Source organism: Morone saxatilis, unplaced genomic scaffold (assembly GCF_004916995.1).
Source record: "Morone saxatilis isolate NCDOM2014 unplaced genomic scaffold, NCSU_SB_2.0 Contig10, whole genome shotgun sequence".
Taxonomy (NCBI): Eukaryota; Metazoa; Chordata; class Actinopteri; family Moronidae; genus Morone; species Morone saxatilis.
The window spans coordinates 3,603,414-3,629,096 of NW_023339652.1; the positions used below are offsets into that span (position 1 = coordinate 3,603,414).

Sequence of the window (25,683 nt, forward strand, 5' to 3'; positions counted from 1 at the left end):
ATATTAGTAAAATGTGAGGCTAGACTGAGTTTGCAGGGAAGTTAACTAAAAGCTTGTATCCCTTGTGGTGAAGTTTCATGGAAATCTGTTATTTCTTAAGAGAGGGTGGTGCTAGAAAAAAAAGGTCAGGAGGGCACCAAAAACATTAGGAAATCATCCTGTAGGGACCGTGGATATCCTGGAAATCCAGCTATTAGTTTCCAGTATATCCAAATCCAAATTTAAGAGAAATCTAAGGGCCAGCAGTTTAAAATCTAGGACACTTCGAAATGGGATCAAACTACTGACCTGCTGATTGATTAGTGGCCAAGATTTTGGTCAGTCGACCATCATGGGGGGATATTTGACCCGATATCCTTTCTTGCCAATTATGAAATTCTGAAGAAAATTCTGAAGAAAATTCTGAAGAAAATTCTGAAGAAAATTCTGAAGAAAATTCTGAATCTGTGCAAAGAAATTGCTAAATTTTTAACTACTTAACATCAAAAAGAGTCACTGGCTGGCCTTCAAAGACTCATATCAGTCAAACTCTGAGACTAAAATAACTCCAACCTTTGATTCCTTCTACTTTCAGGTCAGTTCCTGTATGAGGAAGTGGGACTGGCAGAGCTTCCTGCACAAGGAGACATGAAACCCTCGCCCATCCTGAAAGTGAAGGGCCGCTCGGTGCCCGTGGTTCAGAAGAGCAGGAAGATATACAGTGGGACTCAGAGCGTGGACTGCTGGTTCGCCCGGAACAACGCGGCTAAGCTGATAGACGGACAGTACGAGGACTATATGTCGTCGCACATGTTCGACACAGGGGACTGGCCACACGGGACTAACAGAGTGTGAGACGACTGGAGCCGTGGCATTTATTTAACTCACTTTACTCTGTATCCCATCCCAGCAGATCCCAAACATTTCCGAATGCCAAGCCGTCACATTTCAGTTGTCTTTCTACCTACAGGCTCTTTCGAATATATTTTTGTACTATTTCTAATGAAAATTAAATGTTTTTTATTATATTGAGTGTATTATTTTTACAATAATGTTGTAATTGTAAATAAAAATAATTAAACCCACATTTTGAGGTTGTTTTCCAAAACATAAAGCACACAACCATCGACTTCGGAGTACTTTCTTCCCCCCCCCCCCATCTCCTCACACACCAAATATGTATGTCAACATGTCTTAAATGTGGCAACCTCGAGCTGAAGATCACACCTGGTTACCACGGAGACCAACCCCGGTAACTAACCCCTTGTCCCAGCGTCAATGACTAGACGCACGCCCAACACACATAGCACACAAATACACACACCCACACACCGCTCCATAGTCCTCCCTGTCATCAGCTGGAGGTCACAGGGCTGCTGGCCCCGCCCACACAGGTGTGCTCTGGCCGGGGTCCCGCTCACTTTGTCTGTCATCGCGCTGCCTTACCCCGTCCGCCGTAGGAATTCAACACCCAACACCGGTTCATGTGTCAATCATCTTTATTCGCACAGACTAAAGAGATACATTCGGTAAGAAGCACCGTGGCAGTGTACAGCCTGTTAATGACACTTCAGGCTGTGCTGTGCCATTTTGATCCACATGTTCATTATTTGGCATATTGAAAAAAAAAATAATAATACATACAAGATACATTGGAATACAAAATATAACATTACAGACGGAGTAAACTGTCTCTGCTTTTAAACTGTAAAAGTTAACAGGAGAATGGAAATGATGAGAAACAGCAGAATATATAAAGATGGCATAATAAATTCATACTGATCCCAGAGCATGTTTACCACCTGTAGTTTGGCAGCGACTTACTTCATACACTAAAAAAAAAAAAAACATCCTATTCCAATGTTGTTACCACAGATTGGACCACAATATATAAAGTCAAATACATATAAAATATTAACAGAATAAATAATAAAGATGTGCCATACCTTGCAAAAGTTCAATACAGAGCTACTTTATCAAGTTTACTACGATGGACAGTCGTAGGGGAAAGAAACTGGAGATTTTGAGAATAAAGTCGTAATGTTTTAAGAAAATAAAGTTCTAATTTCAAGGAAAAAATAAAATTGAAGTAAAGATATAACCTAATGGACAACATTTCAAGAAAAGGGGTTGTTATATTTTGTAAAGTATCGCTACCAAAAGGTCAGTTCTTATCACAAAACGTCACTTTTGAAGGAATATTTTGACATTTTCAACCAATTGTGCTTATTTGAATTCTTGCTGAAGATCAATTCCACTCTGATATCTGAAATTGTGAAACAGCTCGCCTACCTGTGTACAAAAGGTAGAAAGTTCAGGAAGTCACAGCTCCCGGCCAAGAAATAGTCCCCCATACGACCCCTCGTGAAAAACATGTCGTTTCTATACTTGGGATTTTGTACGAATTAAACAAACAATACATAACATGTTATTAAGTGAGCTATATACACTGGTGATTGATTTTATTACCTTCACACGGAGGAAGGCTAGCTGTTTCCAGTCTTTATGCTAAGCTAATCAGATGTGTGCTGTAGCTTCATATTTAGTGTACAGAGTGGTATTCATCAGAAAATCTCACTTTTCTCCCCCCTACAGTAGCTCTAATACTCCATCGTACACAACAAATATGCGTATGATTTCAGAAACATAGTGTAACCTGGTCCTTTAAACCATGACATAAAACTATTTCCTGCCCACATATAATTCTTTTTAAAAGCAGCCTGTTGCAAAGAACTTTTCCACAGAACCACCACTTTCAACATGTTTGGTCCGTCATGACTGAGCGTGTGGTTTTAAGAAATAAGACCATTAACCACCTTTCAAACTTAGCCAGAGGGAGAGAACGTACAGGAATGACTATAATTACAAATTAAAAAGGTGGATTTGCAGTGATTATATTTGACCAAGTAAAATCTTAGAGCACATATATATATATATATATATATATATATATATACACATATACTTTACTCACTTGCTCCTCTTTGGAATATGATATGTGATAAATTACTCTCTTTAGAGCAACATCATTCCCAAAAGTCCCCAATGTGGAGAAAAGACAGATTTATTTCAGTCTTTGTCATTACCACCCGCACATTTTGCCCCGCGGATGGTACTCTCCCTAATAATCTCTCTCTGCACACACTCAGTTGTGGTTACTCTGATGTTGTCTCGCAGCAAAACGGAGGCAGCAAGGTGAGAAGATAAAGAGCCTCTAATTCCCAATATGCTACTTGATTTATATGCATACACTGAGTCAAGTTGTAACTATTCACACCTTCAGTGCAGAGGAAGGCAGCTAAGGCTGTAGTGTTCACATTCACAGGTTATATGACCTTTAATTGTGCCTTCGCTTACAAGGAAGCTGATAGTTAGACCTTTAATCTGAGGAGATAAGGATGCAAGGTTTTTTTTTTGTATGTTTGCTCATATTCAGGCTTTTAAGATTGTGTGTGGATAGTGGAAGGACGGGTAGGAGGTCACGTCACCTGGGTTTACACCACCACCCAGCTGGGTCTCAGTGGTCCTCCAGAGTACTGCACGTGAGGGGCCGGTCCGACGTCACCGGGCTCTTCTTCCCCCTCTGAAGCCTCGTCTGTGTCCGTCTCGACAGTCAGCAGGACCTGAGAGAAGAACAGAAGATTTTGATGGATGTAGTGGTTTTCTGCCGTTGTATGTTTGGATTCTGCTTCGCGGGAAAGCTGGGAAACAGTTCTGCATTCCCGACCTAAAGTGGAAAATATCACAGTTTATTCGCAGCCTGGAAGACACTTTCCAGCAGCAGCAGGCTTTCGAATCCCGAAGGAGCAAAAATTCCACAACTCTACGACATTTACGGCATTATAAACCTCCATATGTTGTTTTATGTTCGGGTTTGACATGTGGAAAAGCTGAAGTCCACTTTAAAGAGCAGCACAGATTCAGATATTGGGATAAAGACAGACGGGGTGTCTTGTAGCATTAGGGGGCGCACACACTCACAAGTTCTGTATTAACCAAAGTTAATATCCAACTTACATTTGGACGATACCGGGATACTAGAATCTGATCATCTCCGCTACAGCCTCGATGTCACAGGCAGCAACACCAGCCACAACAACGGCATTGTGACCACAGCTCCGACCGCCACCCCCACCAAGACCTCATCCGAGTCAATGCCTCTCTATCTGTCATCCTCCTCCGTTTCACTCTGCTTTCCATAACATCAGCGCGTGGAAACAACTCCTAAATGTCACTTTTATTCCCGGGATGAAGGCAGTGATTTATGGCTGCCTGGCAGGCGACCAGGGAAGAGGGGAAGAGGAGGGAGGGATAAACACTCTCATCCCACTCAACACGAGGGTCATGCACCCTAACAATCATCTGTCAATCTTTCCTGAGAGAGAAGGGGATGACACAGGCCTCTGTGCTGTGTGAAGGAGGTGGCTACTGAACTCGCTTCCCTGAACACAACAACTAGCCTGTTAACAGTTTCATCAGTCCAGATAAACCAGAACTCAACCCAAAACTCACAAGAGCCGATCACGTGGGCATCCTCTTGGTCAATGTCACGAGTTAGATTTTTGTTGCATGTCATCACCCTCTATATTTTTATCTTCGTTTCTTTTCTGTCCACAAGCACGTAAAGACAAAGATGTTGTAAAAATTAAGCTGTGAACAACTTTAAGACCAACACTGCTTGGCCCAAAGTATGTGGATACCCTAAAAAATATGTGGCCACCGAAGATTTACACTCATAATGTGATTGTTGAACATCCCATCCCAACATTGTAGGCATTAATCTGTTGCTGAAACAGCCTCCAATCTTCTGGTTTCAGGCCGATATATAACGCTAATATCAAAACAAAGAAAAATAATGTGTAATGCAGGCATATGTTTCAGCAGGATGCTGTAGAGAAGAGTTACGAGGCTCGAAACCAACTTTTTCACCACCTTCCCAAAACTCACAAATGGGAGCGCTGACATCCTTCTACAGCAGCCACACTGACAAGGCTGCCTGCAGGCGTGTCTGAAGATTTTTTTGTCATTATTGGCCTTGCTTATAATGTAAACAGGAAAGGACCCTCCCTAAACTGCTGCCACAAAGTTGGAAGCTATTGTCTAAAATATCACTGGATTCTGAAACATTAAGATGTCCCTTAACTGGAACCAAGAAATCATGAAAAACAAACCAAAAATGGTGTTTGCACGTACCTTTCACCCCGAATCTTAAACCCTAACTCAACAGCACCGAGGGAGGACAGTCTGACTCAGTCTTTCTTGGATTGGATTCATCTGGGTTTGTTCCTCATTAGAACAAGTGTAGAGAGAGGAAATCTGTATGGCGTGCGTGTCCCAAAGCTGTACTCATCCACCAAAACAACAGGTGCGGTTGACACCCAGCGTGACCGTGTGGGTACATCAACCATCAACACTCATTTTCACACACATTAAAGTCCTCTACCCTTCATCAAAAAGCAAAGATATTAAACTGTCACATTCTTGTTTGGGAACGGGCTTTAGCAAAGTTTTTCATAACATCAAAAGTAATCCCTTTAAAAGGCTAGTGAGTCACTTCCAGAGCAGATGGGCGCAGTCTGATTTCTCTAAGTAGCCTGGTAAGCGAGCCTTTAACTTATTTTGAGGGTGTTTAATTAAAACTTTTAGACATGGTAATGCTACACAGAATTTTAAATAAATACACAAAAACACAAATCAGTGGCATTTCTATAGAAATAATTATTAAAACATTCATATATTCTTTACACCCAAAACGCTCTGCAAGTAACACGATGGTGATTGAGCCTGATGCATTTGCAGTAAAATGCTGTAATAAGCTAATGTAAACCGAACATTTCCTAAAAGCATTTAACTGGCAAAACACAAGTTTACATTAATTACAAAGCAGTCACAGGAAATGTGTTTGTCAGTGAGATTAGTACTTATCGCTATCGTTTATAGTCATTTTGGGCATTTTTTGACAGCAGATCAGTTTGAAATATTGCAGGGAGTAATGTAACACGAAGGTTGGATGAAGAGCTGCCTTCAACTTCTTTTAAAATCAGAGAACAATTGCTTACAGAAAAAAGACCAATTACTGCCCGACTTCTTCACTGAAACAACCTTTTTGTTTTGCTGCCCCCAGAATTCTGTGGTTTTATGGCAGTATTAAACCGCACTTGCAGTTAACACCAGTAACCACAGGTGTCGCCAAATCACTGAAACCTTAAGCATTGCCACTCATTGCTCATAAAAAGCTGGCAAAACTGCAGTGTAGTTATTTACACACAATGGACGGAGAGCTTTTCAGTCACAATGAGATCTTCCGTTTGTATCAATTCCTAATTACACATCTAATGAACTCGCACAGACATAACATCCAGAACGAAGCAGGTGGTTTAATTACATGAGTGACTAAAAACGATAAGCAGCTGTTTCACAGTATAAATATCAGTTACTCTCACCCGTGACTCCTCGTCGTTCGCCCAGAGCAGCGGGTCAGCCTTCTTCACCGAGCTTTCACAGGAATCGTCCAGGCTCTTCATCGTCTTGTACTTCCTCATCATCAGGCTGTCCACCACCCAGAACATGATGGACTACAGGGGGGGAGGAAGGAGAGACTGGGGGTCACGGTTGCTTTTAGAGATAAGAGGCCTGAACTCACTTCTGGGGCCACTCGAACAACTTACGTTCACTATGAAGGGCACAATGAGCATCACCAGCACCAGCTCCAGCTGAGGGTTAGCAATGTAGCTCAGCAACACCTCCTGCAACTGGAAGAGACAAAAGGAAGGTTTAACAAACTGGAATCAGGCTGGTAACGGCCTTCTTTAGACAATAAGTCTGGTTGGTTTGAGCTTTTGAGTTCCACCTTCTAATGGTTATGGTTATGTTTGGTGTAAAAATGATTAAGTCTAAACACGAGGACAAACAAAACAGAAATCTTTCTAGGAAATTATGAAAAGAAAAATGAAGTTTAAGATATTTATTTCCTGATTCAGTGTTCAGGCTGTGAACAGTGGCTTCTAAAAAGAACTGTTAACTTTACCAGGTTACAACCTGACCTGACTCGGTCTTCTGCTGTGTAACTATGTGTTAATTGTGCATTTGTGTATTAACACGGAACAACTTCCTCCTTTACTTTAACACAATCATTTCCACGTGAAAGAAACAAGTTTTTATATGTTTAAAAAAGTAAGATTTTATGGCTTCTACAGAAATATATATATTCTATTTTGCCATAAATGGTTATGGCCTCTTTCACACCCCCTTTGTATTGCATTTTTCTAAAAATATGTCTTTCTACCTATACTATATAACTTTATAACTATATAATTTGCAACTTGTTTATTAAAAAAGGGCCATAAGTTGCTATTGTTACTTTATTTTACACCATGGGTTGAAAACCTGAATGAAACTTCCCTGGACCAGAACAAACACATTACTATTAGTAATACTAATATTTATAGTCAGAGTTTGTCAAAGTGAGGAGACGATCTTTAAACAGAGGAAGTACACAGAGAGCTTTACAACTAAAATCTCCTTCTATCTGGGAAAAAATAAATAGGAAATATACAAATAAAGGGCACTTCCTTAGAAAGGCCCCTGTTGCTATGACAAGGGATGCTGTGAATAAACAAAAATGATCCCCAATGTCTCGCAAACAAACTGTCGTTCAAAGACATCGACACTGTCTCCATTAGACTCAAAAAGAACGTTTTTTTTTTTATTTATCCGTTACTTGTTTATTTGCTCTCTAGTCTCGATGACTTTCATCTCTCAGCGCTGCCAGAAAATATCAAATGACAAAACCAAACAGAGCCAAAATAGAAAGGAGCGAAGACTGTGTACAAATCTGCTGCTCTGGTTGGGGATGTAAACATTTTCTTTTCACAATAAAAAACGACTGAAAATCATTCATGAGGTAATCAAAGTTCACAGGCTCGGCTCATATTCTAACATTTCCTCCTCCTTTTTAGTTCTTGGCAGGTCAAACCATGACATAAATGTATGATAATGTCACAGGATGCCATCTTTCCCGTAGGCCCTGAACGTGGCACAAGTAGCCGTGCGGTCTCCTTACTTTGGACCAGCCGGGGACGAGCAGCACCAGGCTGATCACCCCTTTCTCCAGCACCATGATGAGCAGGTAGATGCCACACTGACCCAGCCATGCTGCCGCCTGGGGAGGGTCGCCTGGGGGACAGAAGGTTGAAAAAACATCAGTAAACAGACAATCTCATATAAATATATATATAAAAACTCTCTATAAATATCATATAAGAGATTTAATGCACATCCATTCTTTTCATGTTTAAGATGAGTTTTTCATCTTTAAAAGATTTCTTTTTTTAACAGCATCATAACCTTTCAATAGTTTACCGTTTATGCATTTTATTCTGTGAAATTATGTCTTTTGCCCAAATTGAAAGATTGTATTCATTATTTAAAAGACAGATTTATTATTTCATTTTATTATAGTTTATTTATTCTCTTTAATATTATGTATAAAGATTTTTAGCTTCTGCATGTTTCAAATTGGTTGTATTGTGAGAAGTTCTTTGCATTAAATGACTCATTCAGTATAAATCAAGATTGATTTTTAACTAATGTCAACCTGCAATTAAAACACTCTGTAGCTCTAACATAATTCCATAATAAGAAAAGCTTTTACATTTCTCAGATGTGCAACTGTTCTGCATCTTGAGCTGGATATTTAACTCATGCCTAAACCTTTCCAAAGGGTCTGTTACAACACAGGTGTCTCACCACAGCAGACACAAAGGAGGACAAGTCTGTCATTAAGACAGGAAGAAGGGAGGAGGAAGACACACAGACGGACAGACAGAGACAGAGAAAAAGGGGAAAGAGAGACGGTAAAAGAAAGAAACAACCATTGGTCATTAACGGCTGATGGCCAAATGAATCTGAAAATATTAGCTTTTCCTTTAAACAGAGAAGTTAGATGGAGATCTAATCAGTTGCTATTTGTTTCAGAGATATTTCCCATCACACGAGGAAGGAAGGCACAAGAGAAAACAACAGCACAGTGAGTGTAATAACTGGCGTGGAGTTAATCCGTCTGCCACTGGGAATGTTTTCCAGGCGGGGTTGCAGCTGGAGATGCTGGCTCGCCTCCCTGTCCCACCTCCAGTGGGTCTACAGCGCCCTCCGGTGGTGGAAAACCAGAGCTGCATCAGTAATCTTCTCCCTCTTCCATCTCTCACATTCACAAATACAACTCCTGAGGCCATTTTAATGTTTTTTTTAGAAACCAGATTCTTTCACTGACCGTATTCTCCGAACATGAGCAGAGTCCACTGCTTGTACTCCACCAGCTTGGACACCAACTTCACAGCCAGCCAGATGACCAGCATCCCCAACATGGCGTCCAGCAGGAAGTTCATCAGATACCTTTGGCAGAAAGGGGAAATCACATCATGTGACAGCCAAACTTATCGTCTTATCGTGACTTTGTTTGTGCTCATCAGTAACTCACAGGGAGCAGGGGTCCTCTTTGGTTAGCGTGGACAGGAAGACGTTGGCAAAGTGGATGAAAAGAGCACCGATGGCCTGCTTGGATGTGTCGAAAAACCTGGAAAACACGAACATGGACCTTGTTAAACTTCATTTTTATGAATTAAACCTCTTTATTCTATTGTGCAGCATGTTTGAAAATGTCTTTTTAACCATTTTAATGTCAAGAAACCCCTAAGATGATATTCACAGGCTAGACAGACAGATTGGCTTATTTCACCAATCCCTGACAGAAATTAGGGTTTTCTTTATTTTAACAGACTTAAGTCGTCCAAGCAAGTGTGTCAAATGTAAGAATGTAGGAAAGGACGAAGTATAAAGAGAGAAAAGAAGAGAGATTTCTGACCAGATCCTCCACGGTCGTCTGATCCCTACAGGCTCCCGGAACCTCTTCACTGCAAACCAAAAACAAAAGTAAATCAATTAATCAACAAAAGTTCAAACTAGACTCGTGTTCATCCTGCAAGACGATAACGTGCAACACTTCAAAAACAGTGTCTGAGCTACACAGCGAGGCCTTGTGGCTCCGCAGGGCCAGAGGGAATCATCCTCATGCGCTTCACACCGCAACAGCGCTTCATTCCTCCCCACCGCGCTCAGGGTGAACAGATGCCCACTGTCTCTCTATCTCGCCATCTCACTGACCCTGTGACTCAGGCATGTGAAAACATCATAATCAGGGGCTTCCTGCAGGCGTGTTTTCAGCCATCCCTGGACTCTCCACAGCCATTTTGAGGACTTTTATTTATCTAGCTTTTTTTTAATGTTATCTGTTCAAATTATTGCCTGTTTTATTTATTTATTTTATTTTATTATTATTGATTATTATCTATTATTATTGATTTATTTTTTATTATTATTATTATTTTATCTTATTTATTTTTATTATTATTGATTATTTTACTTATTTTTTTTTTATTTATTATTATTATTATGTTTTTTTATCCTGAAGTTTGTTAACGCAAATAGTTAACCATACGTGTCTGTATATACACATAGGAATAGGTATGTGTATGTATTTTCTCTTTATAATAAAATATTATTTTTATGTTTGCGTTTTAGAATGAAGGAGGAATAAATACAATATTTTCAAACAGCTTTGGGTCTAGAGTATCATAATAATGGTTTTACAGTATAATCATTCATACTCTTCCAGACTTCTTCCTGTATTTTTAAGATGTTTTGAGCCATTTAAGGTGACTTCAGCCAAATCGCATTAAGTGATTAGTATTTGTCTGACATTTTAATTATCAATTTATCCTTTAAGTCATTCATCAGGCAACATTCAGGCCGGATTTGCTGCTTTTGCCTGTTTTATATCCTCGTAAACTGAACATCAAATAACTAACAGATCATCAGTCGCAGCCCTAGATCACTTCCAAGTGCAGATTTTGTAGTTGTGAGGATATCGGACAAACAAAAAATGGTAATAAACATACCAAAAAGTGTGTCTTTGGTCTCATGATAGAAAGGAATTGCACCAACCGGACATCAGAGTACGTTTCTCAACATTTGCTCTGAATGTCTGTTGGCTAACAAACGTTTCTCTTCCACTAAATTGCTTAAATTTAAACTGTTTTGTTTGTTTTCTGTTATCTGGATTGTGTGAGTGCAGGAATAATGACGAGTCGGTGGAAGGAAACTAACAAAAATAGCTTTGAGGAAGAGGGACTCTTCGGTGATCATATAGCCGAGGGGGCTCTTAATGCTCTGCTGCGCACAAATCATTTGGTTTAAATATTAACCAGAGCACAGGAAAGCCAAAAAAAGAGACAGAGGGGGAGAGGGGTATTGATTTCTTTACTAATAAGTAACTGAGTGAAGGTTGGACCTTATTGATCTCTCTCAACCCCTAAGGGCCTCGACTAATACTGCAACACTTCACTGCTCCGAGGCCTCGACTGCTCTGAACCCTCCTGCTTGATTAGACGGCACCGACCTTTTAAAACTATATTATTAGACAATACGGCAACACACTTATATGTGCAGTAATTGGCTTTTTTTTTAATCAACTGGCAGCTGAATAAAGTCAATGTTATCATGAATTATTCAAGAAAACTGATAGGAAAATAACTACGTAGCGTAAAAGTGATCCGGGAAGTCATAAAGGAAGTCATCACTGGATACACGGAGGTTGAATTTGAATGCATTAAAACAAACCATAAAGATATTTCTAAAGGGGCCTTGCTTGTTTTGTTTTTTACCTACTTGACCCAGTACCCAATGCCACCTTTCAGCATGTGGTGCCAAACCTGTTAAGATGCCCAGCATTCTCCAAGTCAGCTGCCACAGAAATCACAAGCTGTTTAGCAGTCAATTGGCACTGTTTGGAGTAAATACACTGTCTGGCTGTAAAGGAGCATCTTGTTTTTCTGTTAAAGACACTCAGAAACACTGTTGGAAGTGGCTGAAATTCTGGTATATGTCACTTTAAAGTGCATTAATGTAATAACTGCTGGTTACATTAATTAAAAACACACAGAGACACAGATATTAACTAATAAACTTTAAAAAAATCGATCATGGCATATTTCTTGAACAGCAGCCAATGTTCTGTTTGCTGCGTATGAATATTATATTTCACTAAATAAACGTGGAGATTGGATCAGTTTACTGTTGGCAAAGCTTTGTGGTTGTTAAAGAGCAACAACAACAAAGATCTGGGTCCAAAACTCATTCTTGAACTGGGAAAAGACTGTGACGACACTTCCCTTAAAAACATGGTAATTTATGATGGCGCTTTACTTATAGGCACATATAACGGTGAGGTATGGTATACCTTAATTATTTATGGTTAGTTTAGATCTTCAGGGGAAATTCGGCGTATAGATGTGCCACAAACCGCACTTAATTTTATTAAAATATGTACTTTTAAAAATGGTGCGCACACATCACCACCGCTCATAGAACTGCCTCTTATGTGGACGTGGAAGATGTTTGTGGCGATCGAAATTAACAGAAAAACTTCAATTAAATCCCAATATTTCGTGTTTCTAGTATCTAATTAACGCCGAAATAATTAATGCCTCCTTATTAGCCATGCAATGTGTTTAAAGTGTTTAATTTCGCTATGTATTCTTGTTGAAAGGCAAAGAAACATTAAATTAGCATATTTTCCAATGGAATTTGGTGCCACAGCTAAAAATGCTGTTGACAAACGTCAACAAAACCGCCACGTGGATCGGTGTAGCGTTTTTAAAAGCAGGTTTCTGTACTTTATCTTTTGTACATCCTCTCACACAACAGGTCTGCGGTGTCTGGAGCTGTTTTCAGGATCAGGTACTTACACATCAGCGTACTGAAGGCAACGATGGCGAGGAGTCCCTGGATCAAGACGCCGAACCTGTCGGTCAGAGCTCCGTTATCGCAGCCTTGAGGATTCGCCTTGTTGATGTCAGACATGTTTGTGACTTCAAACACGCCATTGTCCAAGAATCGTTTCACCAAGAAGACCCCGCTGTATCCGTACATGTCCATGTTGACAACGGTGATAAAAAAAACCAACAACAACACGGGCTTTGGAGACAAAAGGAGCTCTGTATGAAATGCCAAACGGTTCACAATTCGCCTGGTTATAAAGGCCCCAGTATGCTCGCCGCTTGACCCCTGTTGCGCGACACTGAGACGTCAAAATGACGTAGATCTCGCTGGCGCGCCAGGATTTTGCCAAACCGGAAACAGCAAGCTTTCCACAGGCATCTGTACGATCATTCAATGAAGGAACACAGAGATTCCAACATTCATGGCGAGAAATCATGCGTAGAAATAGCAAAGTCGGTAGCCTTTGCTCAGTTGCGACACCTCTGTTCAGGAGAAGACTGCAACTAGTGTCGCGACCACCATGCAGATAAGCGTCACCGGCGCTCCCGGTGACGTCACGTTGTCGCGCGACAGGTCGGCAGCGGCGAGTCTACATGACGCTTTAGAGTTATAGTATACAGTATTGCTATTCTGAATTTACATTCACACAAAGATGTAAACATGGACTGTTTCCTTGCTTGATTTATTTTTTGAGAATAAAGTCATAATATTATCATCATATCATAATATTATGAGAATAAAGTCGGAACGTTACGAGAATAAAGTCGTAATAATACGGGAATAATGTCATCGAGAAAAAAGCTTTGATAGAGTTATCAAGATCTGATGTGAGCAGCTCAACCAATCAGCAGCCTCAGCCTGAGCCCAGCAGCCGCTGTTTGTCTCAGTCAGTACAGTCAACAGGTAAACTAAAGTATTAATAATTTCATCCTTAAACAGTTTTGCTGGCTGAGCCAACAGGCTGACAGTTCTCATAATATTACTTCTTTATTCTCGTAATATTATGACTTCTATTCTATTCTGGTAATTTCCCAAAAAAATAAATAATTTTTTCTCTTAGTATGGCCCTAATATTCCGTCGTAGTCTGGCGCTAAAAAAAAAAAAAGTTTGTATTGTAGTGGATATTGTTGTAGCTGTCATAGAATGCAGTTTATCTTGTTATTTTGAATATTTTGCTTTCTGGCTTTATGTACGGTCTTCTGTCAGTTATTCTGTTGTGATGTTATGAAATGTTTGAATGTAATAAAACTTTGGTCATATAAAGTGCATTCTCAATAATCATGAAACAAACATACATAACACAAATATATGTTTTTAAACATACTGTATCTTCTTATATACATGTTTTTTATTATGCTTATATTCGTTTACAAAAATATTTTTTATTCAAACGTAAATTATTCTTATTTTAACTCAAATTATTAAATGAATATACTAAAACTTAGTCACTCAGTACTGGGATTAATCTATTCGGCATCACTGATACTTTACATCTTCAATCAATTTATATATAACTATATATATACATATATATCCTATTTTAAATCAATTTACTTCATAAAAATTAATCAGAAATCAGAGTTTAGAGCATTCGTTTATTTAACAGGTTTCATACAGGTTAATAGCATAATACTTTTTAAAAATGCTTTTTGCCATTTTTAAACTGATTTTTAAAAACCCCACCAATAACAGAATAGTGTCGATTGAGTGTAAATAATTTTTTCCAAACAAATGTCGCAGCAAAGCTTTGAACCAGGAACTTTTGGTATTTTTTTTGGAGTTGCCAAGTTAATCATATTTAAATTTAGACCAGAATTATAGACCACACTATCATATAACTGGAGATAGATATTGATAGATGCTAGATATATATGGTTATAACTCCAAATTGCATTGCATTTCAAAGTTTTTAACCATTGTCATTTGTTTTAATTAAGTTTAAAGAACAAGCAAATACATTAAAATAAAAACTTTAATAGTGTGCTCCTTTTTTATGATATAAACTGACTGAAAATTCAACAAGCCATACATTTTCCAACAAGAAGACGGCGGCTGCTGAGACCGGGAGAATTGTGACCCGTTTGGCATTTCATATAATCCCTTTGGCTTTACCTGCGTCATACACTCCGTAGCCACAAGGCCACGCCCCCTGTAGGATTCTCTCTACCGCTATGAGAGAATTAGGATAATTTGGGGATTTATCTTCTTTATTCCGTGTTTTTACTGGTTTTAATCACCGGGTCTGTTCGTTTTCGAGAAGAGGAGACCTCTGCGGATAATTCGGCTCCGGGTAAAAAATAAAAAACATCTCTAAAGGTCAGAGGAAGCAAACAAACAGGCACAGCGGCAGGCTCTCCGGACATCATGTCTACCGAACAGCGTCGGAAAAACACTCATTTTTAAGGTGAAACTTCTTTATTTTGTGTTTTACCGGTTTTAACCACCGGGTTTGTTTGTTTTTGGAGAAGAGGAGACCTCTGCGGATAATTCGGCTCCCGGTAAAAACCTCCAGGACAATGAATGAAGGAATCCTAACCGGGATTAAGCTGACGGCAGTGGCGAGGACCACAACTCCCATGATCCCACGCTACTTCTCAACGTCATCAAACTTAAGTGTTATTGTTATTGTTTTGATGTGAGAGACCAGAAATTACATATTGTATGTTTAACATCTAAAGACATTATTAAAGTGAACAGAATATGAAGACAAGCAAATATTCATATTTAAAAAAAGCTGAAACCTGTGAATATTTAACTTTCCCTGCTTATAATGAATAGTTTGACATTGTGGTTGATACTTTTATTCATGCCTGGCTCTGTTTAAAAGTAGCAGACTCCAATACATGTACTTCCTTCAGTGTTTAACTACTAATTTTAAGCAAAAAGTCCATAAAATAAACATTATTAATCACCATTTTCTGACTTTCCCTCTGATCGGGAAAATTAAAAAGCAAATTAACTGGTAACGAATATATACAGACAGGTGACAAATTAAAAGGAAACACGTAAAAGTGCAGATGCTTTAATAGAGGACACGAGAGGTAATTGAATGGTTTGATCAGAAATTATGTGAATCAAGAAAGTTGAGAAGCGTCACCAATTTGTATATATATATCTGTCTATGCATCGATCAATAACCTCGTCCCTCGCACTGTGATTAGAGACACCAGAAGAGGACAACCCACAATGAGCAAAATCATTTTAATCATCTTTTTTTTTTTCTTCTTTCTTACAAAAACATTTTCAGGGAGTCCAAAATTAAGCATTTTTACCCGGGAACATACAGTGGCGGCAACCATCCCAAAGATATTTTACAAATATCAAAGAAACGATGACGAGAGGGCCAGAGTGCGAGAGTTCCCTCCTGTAGCGACAGAAGCCGAAACACACAGCTGCAGATGCACGGTGTCTGTACGAAGATGGCGTTTTCGTTACGACACCCAGAGCTTTTAAATGTTAGGAATTGTCTGTTTTGCAGAGAGATTTTTTTTTGGCCATGCATCGGCCTAACCACATCTTAAACCCATCAGTAGCTGTTGTGCTTAATTTAACTCGAGCACTAAAAGTACTGGAGGCTCAGAGTGGAGCCATTGAAACTTTGAAAATGAAAGGGGAGTTATAAGGGGTCACCGTCTCTTTGAATACCGAGGGTGCACTAGACTCAGCGGCTGCTTAAAGAAACGTTTAACTGTTTGACAGTAAACCTTTAATAACGCTGAAGGAGCTACAATGCTTCCTCTGTTGGCCTTTTATAATTTTTTTTGTTTTTTTAAGCTGTGGTTGATAGAAAACTCAGAAAGCCCGTTCTTGTTCCTTGCAAGATGTGAGTGGTGCATTGTGGGTGGAAACACAGTAGCATTTGGCATCCCTCAAAAAGCTGCTCTGAGACAACCGCGTCCTGGTTTAGAAGCTCTTTTCTTTTTCTTTTCTGCTGTTTCTCTGAAAGACGAGTTGCTAACAGGGTCTGGAGGTGCTGTGTGGTGGTGACGAGGGGGGGTGTGTGTGTGTGCGGTGTTGCTGAAGGTTGGGGGTGTCAGTAGTCGTCTCCCCGGCTCACCACCTCCTTGCAGGTGGGCCTGAGCAGGATGGTGTGCTCGAACTGAGCGGTGTAGCAGCCCTTGGTGTCGCAGAGGGGAGGGTAGGGGTCCACGATGCCCAGGTCGCACAGGTTCTTCAGGGCCATCAGGTACTTGCTCTCGCCCAGGCGGTCCAGCCAGCGCCGGCAGAACGCCAACGTGCCGAAGTTCTCGTTGACGACGTTCAGCAGGTGCTTCGCCCTGGGCAGCCTGGAGAGGAAGGAGGGAAGTAAACGGTTATTTTAGACCAAAAGTTCAGTATTAACTCGGCTTGATACAAAAAACATACCCACCTGGAGTCACCACAGTCAAGTAAACGGCAGCAGGTGCACATATAGTACAGATACTCACATTTTAATTCATATAAATGTTGTGACTCCTAACATCTGTCACATTTTGACTGAAAACAACCTTTACTTTGTTCTCGCTCCCTTTATTGTTCTTTTCAGGACATGTAGTGTAAAAAAAGCATCTTACAACATGTCGCCTGATCGTCTGCACATTTAAAACACAGCAGATGTGTGTACATGAAGGGATAGGAGGAGCTTTGTCACTGCTCCAGGGATAAAAGAGCCCGGTTGGTGGGACAATGTGAGCCTGTGTGTGTGTTAATAGTATAAAATTTAAAAAAAAACGTATTTTCCTGGACGTCTGTGTTTTTCTTATTTCCATTTAGGATGAAAGTCTTGAGGCAAGAGCTGATGTTGGAAGTGTAACTTTTAATGCCTTTTTTTAAATGGATTTATGGACTTTAATCCTTACCAGCAGAGTGTGAATTATCTGTCCTTTGTGACTGATTGATGAATTATTTGTGTGATTTTTTCAGGTGCTTAGAGGATAATGAATAATCCACCTCCAGAGGTTGTTAACAAATCAACTGATTAACAACTTAACGAACACAAAATGAAATAAAAAAGGTGCATGCTGCGTGTACAGGGATGCTTCATGAAGACGGACTAACTCTCACCTGATTGGGACGTGGCCGACGTCAAAGTTTTTCATATAGTGAGAGCACTCCATGTCATCGTGGACGACACCTTTACCCGTGCTGCCAAATGTCTCGATGGCGTAAACCTCTCCCTCCTGCCGGGTGAAAACACACAATCAATAACCGGATTCTAAAAATGACTCACGGTTAGACGGATCATAAAAATGCTGAAATATCTGAGCCATAATATTCCAGACATCCGGTGAACTCACCTCCATTCTCGTTGCTTCTCCTCCTTTAACGATGGGCACAGTTTTGCCTGCATGTATTCTGTACTGACCGATTGAGTGACCGTTCAGGTTTCGGATTGGCTTCACTGGAACAGAAGAAACAAGTTTTGTAAATTAAAAAAGGCCACAACACGTTTATTACTGCATGTGTGAACTGACATCAGGGGTTTAAAGCTACTGTGCTGTTGTGATTGTACTGGTTATTAAATCTCAAGAGAGACGCGTGTGAGGAAACAAAAGCACTTTGTATACTGGTTATCAACATTTTCAGATACTGTGCAGTCGTACAGTTTCGACACCGTGTGCTCAACAATTTGAAAATAAGGTGTGGTCATTTAAATTAAAATAAAGCACTGAAAACACATCTGAAGTGTGGATTAATATTCCTCCCCCTTCATCTTCCTAATGAAGACTCTACTGAAGCCATAAACCAGAGCTACAGATGTAAACAGGACCTTCAGGTGTGTCAGATTTAGTAATATACAGCATTAGATTGGGATCAGTAATGAGCAGGAAGTCCCTTGTGTGCTGCGTGTGTAGTTAGAAGAACCTACCCTGGTATGTTTTGCCGTCGAGCTCGACCTCGTAGGACTCCATCACTTCTTGAATCGCCTCTCCGACGTCACACAGGCGCACGTCGATGCCTGCGTTCTGCCACAGACAAACAGGAAGTCGTGAGTTTCAGGCACCGCATCGAAACACAGCAGAGTGACGGTGTGTTCTCGTGTTTGTGCGTTTGTCCTACTTTGATTCCAGTATTGGTGGCGTCTCTCACGGCTTCCAGCAGCTTGTCATACTTTGGATTAAACGTGACAGTGAAGGCACAGTCAATGATTCGCCCTGCAGACAGACACCGAGCAGGAAGGAACACCTTTTAGTCCGCGTACATGTCTGCGTTTGAGTTGTTGCACAATCGGAGACATAAATCAAAGACGGAGCGTGGGACATTATTACCGACTCAGGCTATTCAGTGTGATTAATACCTCTTGTGGCAACCCATTATGGATATAGAGCGGGGCCTTGAATGCATCGCTTTTAAACATGCAGCTGAAGCAGCACTTAATTCGTGCGGTACCGTTGATGTGCGTGCCGAAGTCGATCTTGCAGACGTCGTCGTACTGCAGGACGGTGGTGTCTCCGGCGTTGGGAGTGTAGTGGGCAGCGCAGTGGTTCAGGGAGCAGCCGGTGGGGAAGGCCAGGCCGGCGTTCAACTTGTTCTCCTTTATCAGCTTACGGGAACAGTCCTCCAATCGCTCGCTGAGATGAACAAAAAGGAGAAGATTTAAGATTTTAATCGGCTATCTGCAGTTCCTGTTTGCAATGTAATCATGGATGTACACAACTATCACTGCATTACTTTGATACTGAAGAAAACCTAAAGTTCGGGGTTATACGGAGCATCCTTTTTCTATGATTGACGTCAGAGATAATCACATCTCATCTCGTATCAGTCTGAATCTAAACGTGTGTGTGTGTGTGTGTGTGTGTGTTGTACTGCTGCAGCTCCAGCCGCCTCACCAGATTTCAATCATGGTCATGCCGGGTTTCATGAAGCTGCGAACGTGCTGGCGGACTTGTCTGTGGGCCTCGGCTGCCTGTCTGAAGTCGCTCCACACCTCCTCGTTGGCTTTGTCCAGCACACGCTTCTCGTCGTTGGTCGTACGCCACGCTGCGCTGCGGCTTGGAGAAGAACACAACAATACGTCTTTTTATTCCGGGCCTCGTGAAAAGGGGAAAGTAAACTCGTTAACTAACCGCTGCAGGCAGTAACTGCTTTTACAACACAACAACAAAAGCTTCTGACTCATCAGCTGACCAGGGTCGATGAGTGAACGAAGGTTGCCACTCTTATGTAATGACACTTTCCAGGGGTTAATTATTTCAGAATTAAAGGCCGATAATTCACGTTCGGCACAGAACAACACAAAGACTTGAATGGGTTTCCTGAGCGGCAGCAGACATTTAAGGCCAACCACAACCTGCCAGATTAATACTGACCTAAATACAAGACTTTGTACCGTTCTTCATCATTTTTCCTTTGCTTTATTGTGATCAATAACTACATAACCAGTAAAAGTCAGAGGTGTTTGGAATTTTGTCTTTTGGTTGGAAAATATAAAAACACACTGCTGAACCTATTTTCCACATAAAATTCAAAGAAAAAGAAATAAAAAGTACTTTTTTTTGTTTAATTCAAGGACTTTCAAGTACTTTCCAGGTCCTGTGGCAAACCCCTGGCTAACCTGCAAGGTTTATCAACCACCGAATTTTTACCTAACACACAAATGTTGAATTTTGAATACTGCCACCTGTGAGTGGAAAATATTAAATTTATATATTATTATATGTTGATTTTAATTCATTTTAAGACTTAAAAACCCACACAAACTAGTAACATTTTAGTGCTTTTAAACAAGATACCATCAAATACAATTCTCAGTGGTTACAAAGTGCTTTACAGGAAGAGAAAAAGCAGAAAGGAGAGATAAAAGAAACAAACAAGAAGCAGAATTTTGTACAGGAATTGTAACTTGCTAAATAAAATGCATAAATTCAAAGAAAAAAGGACAATTCTTATCATTTTAAAGACGATGTGGCTTCCAGAGCTGAGGATTAACACCAGGAAATATGCTGAAATACTGGCAGAGGTTTATGTGTGCGCTCCTCTTACCCATCCTGTGATACGGGGTATTCACATTCCTGTCCGATGGGGAACGCTCCCGTTGGGTATAAATCACAGATGGGCACAGACGGGGGATCAGTCTGGGATTTGGCTGGAAGGAAAAGAGAAAACACCCCCCCCGTCAGATACCGCTGCGGTATGAACAAACGGTTTTATTTGCACCTCAAACGACTCAAATCGAGGTCAACTCACGTCCTTTCTTCTTCTTTTTCTTCTTTTTCTTCTTCCCTGCCGAGTTTTCGCCATCGTCTCCATCTGTGCGAGGGAAAGAAACGCCGATTACGCCGAGCGCGAGGTTTACGCGGTGTGTGTGTGTGTGTGTGTGTTGGTAGGAGATTATGTGGGTTATGTTAGATAATCACCTTCCTCGCCGTCCTCCTCCTTCTCTTTGTCCTCTATCGCCTGTTTCTCCAGCTGTTTGGTCACCTCGGACACGCCGTCGGCCTCGGGCTCGGCGCCTGCGGCAGCGAGAGGAAGAACGCACACACACACACAATCCAATAAGCGATCAACCAGCGGCAGTCAGAAGCTGCTGTTTCAGCACTGGCAGCAGAAAGTAGAGGAGGGAAAACAACAAAGACACAAACATTCATTCTTCTACAGGCGTCGTCCTCTAGAGCCGGATTCTTCCTTCTGCAATAATACACTTTAACTTCTGTTCAGAAATACTGTATTTATTTGTACAATTCTATTTCATTCTGTTATTTAACGTGCATTTCTTCTTTTCTTCAGTGTGGGATCAATAAAGTCCGTCTCTCCCGATACCAATCTGACACCAGAACTCCCTTTCTCCCCCGAATTTAAAATCTTTATACTCCACACGTCTCCGTACGACTCGCTCTGCCTCTGAGCCACATAAAAGACGACACGTATTTTTATTTACCGATCATTTATTGGCTGTAATTTAATCACCCCGATCACTCATAACACTATACATTTCCCCCTCATCTGGCCCTGATAACTGTCGTGCATCCCTGTGTTTAATGTGGATCCGTCAAACCCAATAATTATATATTTAAATGTAAAATATTAAACGTTACAGCATCAATTCAAACATGAATATAATATACAGATCTGGAGTTAATAATAGGAGGAAATGAGCAGCTGATTTTGTTGTTTCTGTGTGTGTTGCTGCTGTTTGATAGTTAATTACTCTAACTCACTTTTTAAACAATAAATCCAAACAAAAACCGTACTTTACTCATTACATCAGCCCGAACACTGCGTCTCTCTGCGTTTTAACTATTTATTCTTTCCCCACAACAAGTTTGTATTCAGCGAAGTGACATTTTAAAGCTGCAGCAATAAAACAACTAAAAAAAACAACAAGGATTTTGATTTAATAACCAGGAATAAACCTCCTTTAAACGCCCCTGGGCTTGTGTTCTGTAAGCTGTACACATTTATTAAAACGTCTCGTTGCAGGTGATTTAACAGTTTGACTTCCAGGTCCATAATGTTTTTTTATGTCTTCTTTTTCTTACATAATAACTCTGGCAAAAAAAAAAGAAAAGGGGGAATTACGAAACAGGAAAACTTGGCTGAGACTCTAAAGCTAAAACAGCTGCTGAAACAAACACTTAATGGTCGGATTGTTGTGTTTTCTCTTATTTAAGGAGGTAAAATGTTTGTTCCACCAGCTGCGTTCAGTGTCACTGCTCCTGGATGTGGATCTGACCAAAGCCCGGACGGTTTCATGAGGCCTGAATACAGAAACAACCGCACTGCTCTCGACCCGCATGGATAATGAGGAGGAGCGTCAAGTTGGACGTGCTTCAACAGCGGCTTTCCGGCTTGACTTTCAAAATAAACGTCAAAATGTAGAGCTTTTTAGATAGATCAAAAGAAATAAAGAAAGATAGATGGATAAATATAAAGATAGTACTTTTTTTTAATGAGTGACATGCTGAAGTGTAGCACTGTCAGTCTGACCAACATAAATGTTAATTAAAACTTAATTAACTATATATAAATGTAATATTATTACCTCAATCCACACACTTTTTTCCTTTTCAAAAAGCTAACAATTGTGTGCCCTTCGATATTACTATTATAAGTTATATCTTATCTTTTATCTTCTTTTTGATTCTGTTCTTAAGGTCAGGGTTTTAAATAAACGATCTATTACTATTTTTCTTATTTCATGTTATTAAAAAAAGAAGTCTTCCCGTTTTGTGTTGAATTGGATGCTTTATTTCTTTAATTTTAGTTGGAAAAACACGAAACAAAACGTACTTTTACATGTATAATATATGTTTCGTATTTTTAATATAACAAACCGAATGAAATGTAGAGAATAACAACATTTCTGTGGTCTGTACGACTTATAATCTGGTCAATGTACTGCTAAATAATATAGTTTTAAAGTTAGACAACAGATAATAGACAATGGACAATTTCTACATCCATTTGCACTGTTTTACTATATATATAATATTTAATATTTAAATCTTTTACTTTATTTTTAATTTTATTCTTAGGATTAAGGTTCTTAACAATCTGGTCATAAAAATACAGTCTCCAAGCACCTTTTACATAATCTGTTCACTGCACCTTATATTTTTACTTTGCACTACAATTATACCGCTTATTTATACATTTTATATATTTTGCTTTTTTCGATAAGTCTATGTTAATCTCTGTACTTCATTGTGTCGTTACTGTGTGTAAAGCTGCTGCTACACTGCAATTTCCCAGTTTGGGATCAATAAAGTACATCTATATATCCATCTATATCTATAAATAATTATAGTTTAATGTATGTTTAATGTATGTAATGCATGTTTTGTATTTTGTATGCTACTGTATACTTGGATTTCTCTCGGGATAAATAAAGTATCTATCTAGTTTTTAAAAAATTAAATGAGGAACACATATTTTTTATTTTTTTATTTTATTATTTATTTATTTATATATATATTACACTGTTTTTGCACTGCTATTGGAGTTGACTTTTAATCTCATTGCACACGTATATAGTGACAATAAAGGCATTCCATTCTATTTGTACACCTTTATTTTGAAGGCCGAGCCCTGGTTTCCGGGTCAGTCGCGGCTCACTGCCGCTAACTTTAGCCGCCCGCTAGCCTCGTTAGCTCAAAGCAAACCTCACCTGTCGTCGCGGACTTGTTCTTCTTCCTCTTTTTCTTCTTCTTTTTCGCCGCCTCCTCCACGGGCTCGGCCTCCTCCCGGTCCTCCGCCTCCCCGTTCAGCTTCCTCGGTTTGGTCTGTGTTCGTCTTGTCTGGTTTGCCCCGGTTCCCTGGTCCCGTGGTCCGGTTCCTGGTCCCGCTTCGGCAAACACTCCGCCATAAAATCACAGGCGCTGCTGGAAAAAGGCAGCGCGGTGCACTGTGGGTAAGTGCTGTTGTGCGCTGTGCGTTCAGGGACATCGGTTTTTTTTTTTTTTTTTTTTTTAGAACTTTTTTCATTTAAAAAAGAAAGAAGAAAGAAAGAAACCTTTATTGATCCTTTATTGATTTATTTGGGAAGTAAAAAGATACCGTTTTTCTTTATTGTTATATACACTGTAATAATTATATTTTATTTCATCATGTAAATACCAGTGCTTTAATTCTTGTTTTGTCGTTTGTTTTATGTTTCTTGTTGATTTGTTGATTGTTTATTTATAGTCTTGTTGATTGTTTATTTATGTCTTGTTGATTGTTGTTTGTCCGTTTGTTTTTATGTCTTGTTGATTGTTATTGTTTATTTAATGTCTTGGTTGATTGTTGATTGTCATTTATTTTATGTCTTGTTGATTGTTGATTGTTTATTATGTCTTGTTGATTGTTGATTTGTTTATTTATGTCTTGTTGATTGAATTGTTTTATTTTGTCTTGTTGATTGTTGATTGTCGTTTATTTTAATGTCTTGTTGATTGTCGTTTTGTTTGTCTTGTTGATTGTTTATTGTCGTTTATTTTTGTCATTGTGATTGTCGTTTTATTTTTTATGCTTGTTGATTGTCGTTTATTTTATGTCTTGTTGATTGGTTAATTATATAAATATGCAAAAGGTTTGTGCGTTGTAGGTAGAGTTTTAAACCAGTCTTTGTCTGCGGGGGTTGGAGGTACTGGGAGCTGTGGCGTAAAAGAAAAGTTAGGAACACGTAAGCAGAAGATATAATGTAATACATCATCTGGACCAACTTTATTGTATACACTATTATATTTTATATTCTATTATATTTGCTGTTTGCACTACATTTCCCCTGTGCTGCTGTATTTAACTTGAATTTCTCCTACAGGGGCCCAATAAAGGAACATCTCATCTCATCTTATCTTATAATTGAGGCTGTTATTATAATGTTATGATGCAGGTTAAATACCCCTGCCATTTAAGTTTATATGTTGCTTTTAGTGGTGCGTACAGTAGCAAGAAATGAGAAATGCTACAGACTTTGGTCCCCTTTTGAGGGTTAAGGCCCTAATCAGGTTTGGCTGCTATATTTTTCTCTTTTTTTACTATTTGTTTAACAAATAAACACATTAAATTACGTTTTAATGATTCAAAAACACGTGAAAAAGAAGTTCTATCACATTTTGTGCTCTAACGAACGCACCCAAACATCATATCCAAAACATTTGCAAGCTCATGACCGAGCGTGATCAGAAATCGGAGCCTATTGAGTGCACGTGAAGGCAGCAGAAAGTAAAACATGCAGAATCAGCTGAAGGGCAGATTGTGCAGTGAGCAGTGAGCAGTGAGCAGTGAGAGGAAATAACCCGTGGAGATCTCAAATATCATCAATACACTGCAAACAAGAGAGATCGGAGGCTGCGACGTTAACTGGCATAAATAAAACCAAACTGATTAAAGCTGTGAGCAAAGTAAATAGAACAACACATAAGATTGTACATGGTTATTTATTTAAAGTTAATTTTCACACA

General features: G+C 39.6%; 3 protein-coding genes across 3 annotated transcripts in view; 1 reads left to right on the forward strand and 2 right to left on the reverse strand.

Annotated features, from left to right (window-relative positions):
* itih5 (inter-alpha-trypsin inhibitor heavy chain 5) overlaps window positions 1–1,066 on the forward strand; it is a 14,858-nt gene extending 13,792 nt beyond the window's left edge. Inside the window, exon 14 of the mRNA XM_035675441.1 lies at window positions 575–1,066. Coding sequence (XP_035531334.1) covers window positions 575–834 — 260 coding nt within the window. The 3' untranslated portion in view covers window positions 835–1,066. The remainder of the gene's footprint in view (window positions 1–574) is intronic.
* A 394-nt stretch (window positions 1,067–1,460) lies between these two features.
* tmem110l (transmembrane protein 110, like) lies at window positions 1,461–13,254 on the reverse strand. Its single transcript, XM_035675615.1, has 8 exons — window positions 12,783–13,254; window positions 9,842–9,890; window positions 9,458–9,553; window positions 9,251–9,372; window positions 8,042–8,154; window positions 6,648–6,731; window positions 6,423–6,554; window positions 1,461–3,602 (listed from the first exon to the last, which is right to left on the reverse strand). The coding sequence occupies exons 1-8, from the start codon at window positions 12,970–12,972 to the stop codon at window positions 3,474–3,476; spliced, it is 915 nt and encodes a 304-aa protein (XP_035531508.1). The 5' UTR covers window positions 12,973–13,254; the 3' UTR covers window positions 1,461–3,473.
* A 3,596-nt stretch (window positions 13,255–16,850) lies between these two features.
* Window positions 16,851–25,540, reverse strand: LOC118342170 (methionine aminopeptidase 2-like). Its single transcript, XM_035680635.1, has 12 exons — window positions 25,519–25,540; window positions 23,907–24,083; window positions 21,157–21,252; window positions 20,987–21,049; window positions 20,783–20,885; window positions 19,630–19,791; window positions 19,187–19,368; window positions 18,857–18,951; window positions 18,666–18,762; window positions 18,094–18,197; window positions 17,861–17,976; window positions 16,851–17,103 (listed from the first exon to the last, which is right to left on the reverse strand). The coding sequence occupies exons 1-12, from the start codon at window positions 25,538–25,540 to the stop codon at window positions 16,851–16,853; spliced, it is 1,470 nt and encodes a 489-aa protein (XP_035536528.1).
* Between the last annotated feature and the right edge of the window lie 143 nt (window positions 25,541–25,683).

What these genes read in the sequence shown, in the direction of transcription:
- tmem110l (XM_035675615.1), bottom strand. Translation starts at nt 12,972, where the DNA reads ATGGACATGTACGGATACAGCGGGGTCTTCTTGGTGAAACGATTCTTG. An exon ending in TCGTCCCCGGCTGGTCCAAA is followed by an intron (nt 6,732 to 8,041) that starts GTAAGGAGACCG and finishes TGTCTCTTCCAG; the next exon opens with TTGCAGGAGGTGTTGCTGAG. An exon ending in CGAACGACGAGGAGTCACGG is followed by an intron (nt 3,603 to 6,422) that starts GTGAGAGTAACT and finishes TTCTTCTCTCAG; the next exon opens with GTCCTGCTGACTGTCGAGAC.
- LOC118342170 (XM_035680635.1), bottom strand. Translation starts at nt 25,540, where the DNA reads ATGATATTTGAGATCTCCACGG. An exon ending in GAAAAAGAAGAAGAAAGGAC is followed by an intron (nt 20,886 to 20,986) that starts GTGAGTTGACCT and finishes TTTTCCTTCCAG; the next exon opens with CCAAATCCCAGACTGATCCC. An exon ending in CGACGGCAAAACATACCAGG is followed by an intron (nt 18,198 to 18,665) that starts GTAGGTTCTTCT and finishes CTTCTGTTCCAG; the next exon opens with TGAAGCCAATCCGAAACCTG.